Genomic DNA, 10,741 nt, shown 5'->3' with positions numbered 1-10,741 from the left:
TTTTATGTCACTGTATTTTTAAATTTTAAAATAATAATAATTTTTAAACTAAAAGGGTAGTTATTAAATTTATTGAATTATAGTACTATTTTCAAAATCTTATATAGAAAACAAATTATTATATAGTTGTCATTTTAACTTGCGATTTTCACATATTATTTATAAAAAAAATTAGTTAGTAGATTTAAGTGTCATCATTTATGCTAAAATTAAAATTTTAAAATTTAAAGTGTATATCAAATTGAAAAATATGAAGGAAACCTACAAGTTGACCTATAGTACAAGACAAATAGCAAAACTCTAATCAAATTAAAACTTTAAATATAAAAAAATATAAAACTTTAATTAACCAAATCCAAATATAAAAATTAAATGGATGACGGGGAATAAAAGAAAGTTTGATTATAATATATTTTCCTTCATGTGCGTGCTGAATCGGAAAGAAAAGGATTTATAATTAATAATAATCGTTCTATATAAATATAATTCAAAATTTGCAAGTCAAATTCATAAAAAAATAATTAAAGCGCAAGCCATTGCCTAAAGCATAATCCAGCTCATTCCTCTCTCTCCACATTAATTTTTTATTGATTTCTGTCCAAACCCCCCAATCAAAATATAACCATCCTAGATAATTTACAAATTTTATTATCTGGACCTTAGTTCTTTTCTTTATATCATCTTGACCCTCAACCTTCAAATTTTGTTAAAATTTTATTAATTTTTAATATTTTTATTAAGTATACGTAAACTACCATGTGATTTTTCATGTAACTTTCGTTAAAATTTTAATGATTTGATTAACTTTTCCATCTAAAAGAAATATTTTAACTTTGAAACTCTAAAATACAAAAGAAAAAAGTAAACATTAAAGACTAACTTATCAGAAAATTTAAAAAACACAACGTCAGCAATTATTCAAGAAGAAAAAGTGAAGTCGGGTATTGTACGTACGATTCCGGACTGCCAGTACAAGGCCTCCCCCCCGCCGCATGATTACCAATCAAAATTGAATTGGTATTTTCGTTAAGATGAAAATTGAGATTAGGCCAAATTATCATTACTTACATTTCTTAATATATTTATAATCAATGTCGACATTCTTTAAAATTCGGACTTTAATGCCATGGGCAGTCATCTTTCTAATGAAATGTTCACACTTCTTTTTCTTTCTCAAATGTGACATAATCTTTTTACTACTATACCTTTCACATTAAGTAGATATACTATAGTCGATTGAGTTTTAGCTTGATTGATATCAATATTATTATCAGTGTAGGATGTCATGGGTTTGAGTATGCCGAAGCGTATTATCTTCCTATTTAAGGGTTGAGAAGGAGCTATGGATAGTTTTAGGCATGGTATCAAAAAAGAGCAGATATTATAAGTGTTAAAAAAATAACTATACTATATATTATTTTTCGTGAGAATTGAGATTACATCGAGTGATGATGGACATGGTTTTGAGGTGCAATGGTTAGACTCCCATTCATCTCGACTAATCGATATTCTTCAACAGGATTATTTAGGAACTTTTCACGCATATAGCGGTGATTAATAGTTTGTAACTTCTCTTTATTACTAAAAAGGTGTTGGAACATTTTTAAATATTTATAATATCCCAATAACTATAAATGAATGGTGTAATTAATCAAAAGATAAAACTTTTGGTCATTGGTCAAAAGTTATATCATTTGATTTTTTAAAGAATTATAACTATTCAAAAATATTATTTGAATAGTTACAAAATTAAATGAATAATAATAATAATTATTTATTTATTCATAAAGACACCTATTGAAAGATGTCTCTATGAAGAGACATGAAAATTCCTATAAATAGGAATGAGATCTCATTTGGAAATCATATCAACAAATTCTAATATTCTTTCTTTCCTTCCTTCATTTTCTAATATTATTAGATTATTCTATAAAGTATTACTGCAGAAATCCTTTGTAGAAATTGAGTTTTTTATTATACATTGCTCAGTGCATAGTGGACTATTCTCGTCAGTGCAAAACGCAAATTGTATCCTCGAGGTTAATTTGCTTGGAACTCATTTGCACACCGAAGGTAGGTGGGGGCGAATATAACCTTAAAGATAGTGGGTTGATACACACCTTGGAGCCTATCCTATTTCTTCTTTTTCTGTTCGAGTTTCGATCGTTTGTTCGAGATTTTCCTTACCGGAGTTTTGAACTAACAATTTTAAGGTTATAATTCAATATGACTACCACAACACATGAAAGTGGAACACTAAGGGAGTTGGCTTCCAACTTTGTTAAACTTGATCGGTTTGATGGTGGCAATTTTTGACGATGGCAGAAAAAGATGCACTTCTTATTATCAACTTTGAAGATTGCTTATGTTTTGGATACTCTAAGACCTGAAGAGAATGAAAACGAATCTGTTGCTGCAACCTGAGAAAGACAAAAATTGGACAATGCTGACTACATGTGCATGTGCCACATATTGAATGGTTTATCTGATGGTTTGTTCAACACCTACCAAAACGAGGTCACCGCTAAAGAATTATGGGACAAATTGGAGGCAAGATACATGACTGAAGATGTTACAAGTAAGAAATTTCTTGTCAGTCGTTTCAATAATTATCAAATGGTTGATGGTCGTTCTGTTATGGAATAATTTCGTGATATTGAAAAGATGCTGAATCAATTTAAGCAATATGATATGAAAATGGATGAAATGATTGTGGTATCCTCCATAATAGATAAACTTCCTCCATCTTGGAAAGACTTTAAAAGAAGTCTAAAACATAAAAAAGAGGAAATATCTCTTGAGGTTTTGGCAAATCATCTTTGTATTGAAGAAGAGTATCGAAAACAAGATCAGAACCTAAATTCTGAAAATGCCAAAGTACATGTTACGGAGGAAGTACAGACTACTAAACCATTCAAGAGAAAGTTCAATCAGACTGATAGAGCACCTAAGTTCAAAAAGAAACAAAAGGGCTAATGCTATCATTGTGGAAAATGGAGACATTTCAAGAATGAATGTCGATTTTTAAAGAAGAAATCATCTTCTAAGGCTGATAATAACGAAAAGTTTATTGCAATGATATCTGAAATTAATATGGCACAAGATGATAATACATGGTGGATTGATACCGGAGCAACCAAACATGTGTGTAAAGACAAAAGCATGTTCACAAAGTTCACACAATGTGAAAATGACAATGTCTTGTACATGAGAAATTCTTCCACCGCAGCAATCAAATGCAAAGGGTCTGTTGAACTACAATTCACTTCTGGAAAAGTTTTAACCTTAAATGATGTATATTATGTACCAGAAGTTAGGAAGAATTTAGTGTCTGGAAGTCTGTTGAATAAGTTTGGTTTCAAACTTGTTTTTGAGGCAGATAAGATTATTTTGTCTAAGGGAGGAATTTTTGTGGGGAAAGGGTATATGTATGAGAACATGTTCAAACTCAATATTATTAATAAGAATAAAAATACTATTTCTGCATATATGGTTGAATCTTTTTGTTTGTGGCATTATAGATTAGGTCATTTGAATTATAGAAAATTGAATAACATGTATAAATTAGATTTAATTCCTGTTTTTAATAATAATATTAAAAAATACAATACATGTATGTTGACTAAAATTACAAGAAACCCTTTCCTAAGGTTAAAAGGAAAACAAAATTGCTTGATTTGATACATAGTGATTTATGTGACATGCATAATACTCCTACATTAGGTGGAAATAAATATTTTGTTACTTTTATTGATGATTGTTCTAGAGATTATTATGTATATTTATTGGCTTGATAAATTTAAAGTTTATAAATCTGAAGTTGAACTTCAGTGTGAATCATTTATCAAGTGCTTAAGATCGGATAGAGGTGGAGAATACTATAATCCAAGTTATTTTAAACTCACTGGAATTGTCCATCAAGTTTCAGCCCCTTACACACCACAACAAAATGGTGTAGCTGAAAGAAAAAATAGAGTCTTGACTGAAATGGTAAATTCAATGTTATCATATTCAGGTCTTGGACAAGGTTTTTGGGGAGAAGCTGTTCTAACAGCTTGTCACATATTGAATAGAGTTCCTAATAAGGAAACTAAAATAACCTCCTATGAAGAATGGAAGAAAAGGAAACCAAATCTTAATTATTTGAAGACTTGGGGTTGTAGAGCTATTGTAAAAGTTTCAACACCTAAACGTAAAAAGTTAGGTGAAAGAGGAATTGAATGCATATTTATAGGTTATGCACATAATAGCAAGGCATATAGGTTCATGGTGATTGAACCAAATGATTCAATTTCAATTAATACTGTTATTGAATCAAGAGATATTATTTTTGATGAAAATAGATTTAATTCTATATCAAGACAATTACAACCACAACAATTGATTCATTCTTCAAATGAGAATGACATTCCATTGAAACAAATTGATAATAATGATGAATCTTGTCAAGAATTAAGAAGAAGTAAGGGGATTAAAAAGGTCAGAGTTTTTGGACCAGATTTCATTATGTTTCTTGTAGAAGGAAAAGGTGAAAGTATATGTAATAAGATACCTTATTGTTATAATACTGAATCTGATCCTATTACATTTGAAGAGGCAGTGAAATCTCAAGACTCTGTTTTTTGGAAAGAAGCAATAAATGATGAGATGGATTCAATAATGGGAAATCAAACTTGGATCTTAGTTGATCTTCCACCAGGTTCCAAACCAATAGGTTGTAAATGGATCTTCAAAAAGAAAATGAAGGTTGATGGAACCATTGATAAATTTAAAGCAAGGTTGGTAGTAAAAGGTTTTACACAAAGACAAGGTATTGATTACTTTGATACCTATGTTCCAGTAGGAAGAATTGCTACAATTAGACTCTTAATATCACTTACCTCTATATATAATTTGTTTGTTCACCAAATGGATGTTAAAACTGCATTTTTAAATGGTGAATTGGAAAAGGAAGTGTACATGGAGCAACCGGAAGGATTTGTTGTTCCAGGACAAGAGCATAAGGTATGTAAGCTTGCTAAATCTTTATATTGGATTAAACAAGCACCAAAACAATGGAACCAAAAGTTTGACAAGGTTGTTTTAGCTCATGGCTATAAAATAAATGAATCTGATAAGTGCATGTATAGCAAATTTGAAAATGGAAAAGGCGTCATAATTTACTTATATGTAGATGACATGCTCATTTTTGGCACGGATTTGGAACAAATAGAAAACACAAAGAAATTCTTGTCAAACAACTTTGCTATGAAGGATATGGGTGTAGCAGATGTTATTCTTGGAATTAAAATAACCTAAGAGGAAAGCATTATAGCTTTATCACAATCACATTACATTGAAAATGTGCTTAAAAAGTTTGATCTTTTCAACTGTAAACCAGCATTTACACCCATGGATCCTCAATTAAAATTAGTATCTAATGCTAGTAGGAAAATTGATCAATTGAAATATGCAAGTCTAATTGGTTGTCTTATGTATATAATGACTTGTACAATACCAGATATTGCATATGCTGTTGGAAAATTGAGTAGGTACACAACTAATCCAAGTAGTTTGCATTGGCAAGCTTTGAATAGAGTACTTAGGTACTTAAAGCAAACTATTAACTATGGATTGTGTTATAATGGATATCCTCCAGTTTTAGAAGGGTATTCGGATGCTAGTTGGATTACAAGTTTGGAAGATGATGCATCTACTAGTGGATGGATCTTTATTCTTGGTGGAGGAGTCATTTATTGGGGTTCCAAGAAACAAACATGTATTATTGATTCCACCATGGTAGCAGAATTTATTGCATTAGCCGTTGCATCTAAAGAAGCAGAATGGTTAAGAAATTTGCTTTATGATGTACCTTTATGGCCTAAGCCAATTTCACCTATTTCTATCCGTTGTGATAGTGATGCTACTCTAGCAAAGGCATATAGCTAAGTATATAATGGAAAGTCTAGACACATTGGATTAAGACATAGTTATGTCTGACAATTAATCTCTGATGGAGTGATCACTATTAATTATGTGAGGTCAAGTGAAAATTTGGCAGATCCTTTTACAAAAAGTCTTGCTAGAGATGCAGTAAAAAGGACCTCAAAAAGGATGGGACTAAAGCCTATTAATTAGAGTCACCCATGATGGAAACTCGACTCAACGCTTGGTATAACGTCAAGTCTTGAGTTCAATGAGACAAAGTACATCATTAGTATGTGACTGTTAGCACTATAAGTAAATCCATCCTAAGATTAAAGTGCTAGGTACCCGTAATGATAAGGGAAGGATGAGTAATGTATTCTTAATGGACCCGTAACATAAATATGTTAGAGTGTTATAATTACGTGAACACTTTTGATGGGATCCACCTATGTGAGTGGAAGTGTGGCCACTTCTAGGAGCTCAAGGGCTTGGCTCTGACAACACTCATGAAAAGAGGACATAGACACATGGCCATAATAGTGTCCCTAGATACTATGCATTGACCGATGTTGAAATTATTGTGTGAGATGTGTTCAGTTAATCAAATGGAATAGTTGGTTCAAAGCTTAGTCTACCATGCAATTTCGATTAACTTTAACCTGTTTTCACTAAGTGAAGATTCAATCGTAAGACACCTTTATTTATGCAAATTGATTTCCAAGAATCAAAATCTAAATATTTTGAAAATGGGGTGAGATTGTTGGAACATTTTCAAATATTTATAGTATCCCAATAAATATAAATGAATGGTGTAATTAATCAAAAGATAAAACTTTTGGTCATTGGTCAAAAGTTATATCATTTGATTTTTTAAAGAATTATAACTATTCAAAAATATTATTTGAATAGTTACAAAATTAAATGAATAATTATTATTATTTATTTATTCATAAATACACCTATTGAAAGATGTCTCTATGAAGAGACATGAAAATTCCTATAAATAGGAATGGGATTTCATTTGGAAATCATATCAACAAATTCTAATATTTTTTCTTTCCTTCCTTCATTTTCTAATATTATTAGATTATTCTATAAAGTATTACTGCAGAAATCCTTTGTAGAAATTGAGTTTTTTGTTATACATTGCTCAGTGCATAGTGGACTATTCTCGTTAGTGCAAAACGCAAATAGTGATTGGCTTCATTGTATCCTCGAGGTTAATTTGCTTGGAACTCATTTGCACACCGAAGGTAGGTGGGGGCGAATATAACCTTAAAGATAGTGGCTTGATACACGCCTTGGAGCCTATCCTATTTCTTCTTTTCTGTTCGAGTTTCGATCGTGTATTCGAGATTTTCCTTACCGAAATTTTGAACTAACAAAAGGAAAAAAATGTGAGTTTTGGAATCTCATCATGAACTATTGTGATATGCAAGTTTTAGTGTTGTTAGTTTGTAATTTATTTGTTATACTGTAATAGTATAATTATTTGTTTTGATTTTTAATTGGTTTGTATTCATTATATCTCAACTCAAGTGTAGAGACATTAAATTGGATTGAATATTATAATATATTAGTGATTTTAGTGTGGTGAGACAATTAGCGCTGCTTATCAGTTATCATCTCACAAGGAAGGGCAAGGTTATACGTCTTTTAAAATTTCCAATTTTGTAAGCGAACGTCAACGTTGGCCTTTCTCCTGCACCCACCTTGCAAGCATTTAAAAGCTATAACTAACAACTCCACCGCAAAAAATACATAATAAAAAAAATCTGGATCGATAGCGCCAAAAAGAAAAAACTGGAGAAAATTCATAAAGAGCGATATGATCCAGATGGTTTGGTCTCAAGAAATAGCTTCAAGAGCTTACCTAGACACTGTTAAAGCACTGGTAAGTAAGTTTCCTTTTTCCATAGCCTTTTACCTATGGATCTATTTCTTTTTTGTATTTTAATAGCTAGCTAATTTGCAGTGTCAAAATTTCAAAGAGCCAGGCATGTCGGAGTTCCTATCAGCCATGGCTGCCGGCTGGAACTCGAAGCTTATAGTGGAATCGTGGTCGTACGGGAGTCCCATAGCAACCAGCGTAGGCCTCGCCGTAGCGGCGCGTCACACGTGCGGAAGACACGTATGCGTAGTCCCGGATGAACGGTCAAGATTGGGCTACATCAAGGCCATGGAGGAAGCCGGGACGGTGTCATCGACGGCGGTGATCGTCGGAGAAGCGGAGGAAGTGATGGAGGGGCTCCACGATGTGGATTTCCTGGTCCTGGACTTAAAGCGAAAGGATTTTGATAGGGTTTTAAGGTGTGCTAAATTGAATCATGACGGTGCGGTATTGGCATGCAAGAATGCATGCCATAGGGGCATTTCTGGGTTTAGATGGCATGGGGTGCTTGAAAAATGGACACGTGTCGTGAGATCCTTGTTCTTACCGGTAGGGCAGGGATTACATGTTGCTCATGCAGGAGCTAATAGTGGGAGTGTGAGGACCAAGAAGTGTCCTAGCCGTTGGATTAAGTACATCGATCATCGATCAGGAGAGGAGCATGTTTTTCGAGGATAAACCGAAAGATGCGGCGGCAATCTTATGTAAATATTATATCAGACGAAGTGAGTTTTCTTCTCAATAGGTCTAATTCCGTATGCAATCCTTGTGTCTTCAAAATTTAGAAATTTAGTCCTTTTACTTTTTAAATTTTAAAATTAAAATCCAATTGATAGCATTGTTAACTCACTTGTGTTAAATTTGGATATATGTTATCTATTGAGTTTTAATTTTTAAATGAAACTTTAAATATTTAAATATTACATCTTTGAATTTAATGAAAAACATATTAACAATGTTATCAGTTGGATTTAAATTAGTCGATTCTTAGAAACAAAAGTAAAAAGAGTGAATTTCAAGGTTCAGAAAAGTACAGGGACTGGAGCCAGAATTAAACCTTCTAAGTATTGTATAAATTTAATCGAAGTGCTTTAGGCTTATGGTTTTTGAAAGAGGTTGGCCCTAACTCAAGATCTTTCAATGATCTTTACTGATGATATTGAGAAGCAGATTTAGCCATGAATCTAAGTGGATATTCTAGAAAATATGTTTGAAGATACAATAAAAATTTTATGTTGTTCAATCTTAGCTCATGATAACATGTGTGTAAAAATAAAAATAAGTAGATTTTGTAGGATAATGGATCCAGAGAAATCTAAAGGATAATAGTTTTATGTACTATAATATAATTTAAGAATTGCAAAACTTGATAATGCTAGATTCTTTAAGAATGATGAAGTTAGTGAGAGTGCTTCAAAATAAGTTATGATTATAAGAATAATTCATATAGAATTTCTTACATCTATAAATGTTCCTTTACCCACAAATACCATAAATATTCTTCCGGCAATTAATGAATGTCCTAATAATGTTGCATAACATTTAACTGGTGAAACACCCCTAGAAGAAACTAACTCACAGAGGTCTAATAAAAATGAACCACACAAATAGCCCCATTAAGAAGATCTCAAAGAGAGAAAATCGATCATTTCTGGTGATTATGTAATTTATTTGCAATAGTCAGATTTTAATATTAGAAAAAATAAAGATCTAGTTTTGTTTTCTCAAGCCATAAATGGAGACGAGATTAATAAATGACTAAATCCATGAAAGATGAGATAAAATCTATGGAACAAAACAAAGTCTAAGAAGTTGCCGAATGGCCAAAAGGTTCAAAATGACTTCGATGTAAATGAGTTTTTAAAGCCAAATATGAAACAACTGTCAATATAGAACGTTATAAAGCTAGACTCATTGTCTAAAGTTACACTCAAAACGATCATATTGATTATAAAGATAAATTTTCACCAATCTCTAAGAAAGACTCCTTAAGAATTATTTTGGTATCAGTGGCTTATTATGATTTAGAGTACATAGACCAAATGGATATGAAAGCAACCTTTCTAAATGAGGATCTTGAGAAATGAGTTTATATGGACTAACCTAAAGGTTTTTCAATTGAAAGAAAAGGTCAAATGAGGTGCAAACTTAAAAAGTCAATATATGGATTTAAACAAGATTCACAACAATGGTACATCAAGTATAATGATACCATAAAGTCTTTTAGTTTTCAAGAAAACATTATTGATCGGTGTATATATCAAAATATCAATGGGACACGTTTATTTTCTTAGTTCTATATGATTACGTTGTTTTGCTTGCTGCAAATGATTTTGGCAAATTGCGTGAGACGAAAGTTTTTCTCTCGAATAACTTTAAAATGAAAGATATGGGAGAGGTATCCTATGTGATAGTAATTGAAATATTTTGAGATATATCACAAGGATTGTTAGGGTTGTCTTAGAAAAACTATATCGAAAGAGTTCTAGTGAGATTAAATATGTATAATTGTTTAGCAAGAATTGTTCTTATACAAAAAGGGAATAAATTCAGTCTCATGCAATTTCACAAAAATGATGTGGAACGAAAAGGAATGAAATCAATTCCTTATGCTTCAGTTATAGATAGTTTGATGTATGTTAAGACCTGCACAAGACCCGATATTAGCTTTGTAGTTGAGATGCTTGGCAGATATCAAAGTAATCCTAGAATTGATCATCAAAAGATTGCAAAGAAAGATTTACGATACCTAGAAGGAACGAAGAATTACATGCTCACGTATAAGAGATCTAATCAGTTGAAAGTGATTGGATATTTAAATTCAGATTTTGCTAGATGTCTTGACAGTAGAAAACACGCTTTTGGCTATTTATTTTTTCTTATTGAAGGAGTCATATCATGGAAAAGTGCTAAACAGTTTATCATTGCATCATCTATGATGGA

The 10,741-nt window shown here is 31.7% G+C and overlaps 1 protein-coding gene across 2 annotated transcripts; it reads left to right on the top strand.

Moving 5' to 3' along the window:
* Positions 1-7,546: 7,546 nt before the first annotated feature.
* LOC105791646 (uncharacterized) lies at positions 7,547-8,721 on the top strand. Of its 2 annotated transcripts, none has more exons than XM_012619816.2 (2): positions 7,547-7,805; positions 7,883-8,721. In XM_012619816.2, exon 2 carries the CDS (start codon positions 7,907-7,909, stop codon positions 8,474-8,476), a length of 570 nt encoding a protein of 189 aa, XP_012475270.1. In that variant the 5' UTR covers positions 7,547-7,805; positions 7,883-7,906; the 3' UTR covers positions 8,477-8,721. The 2 variants fall into 2 exon arrangements, with proteins under 2 accessions (XP_012475270.1, XP_012475268.1); XM_012619814.2 differs by having other exon boundaries at positions 7,555-7,801.
* Positions 8,722-10,741: the final 2,020 nt, after the last annotated feature.

This window comes from Gossypium raimondii, chromosome 8 (genome assembly GCF_025698545.1).
Source record: "Gossypium raimondii isolate GPD5lz chromosome 8, ASM2569854v1, whole genome shotgun sequence".
Taxonomy (NCBI): domain Eukaryota; kingdom Viridiplantae; phylum Streptophyta; class Magnoliopsida; order Malvales; family Malvaceae; genus Gossypium; species Gossypium raimondii.
The sequence above is the reverse complement of the archived record's forward strand: the minus strand, read 5'-3'. Positions and strand labels throughout refer to the sequence as shown.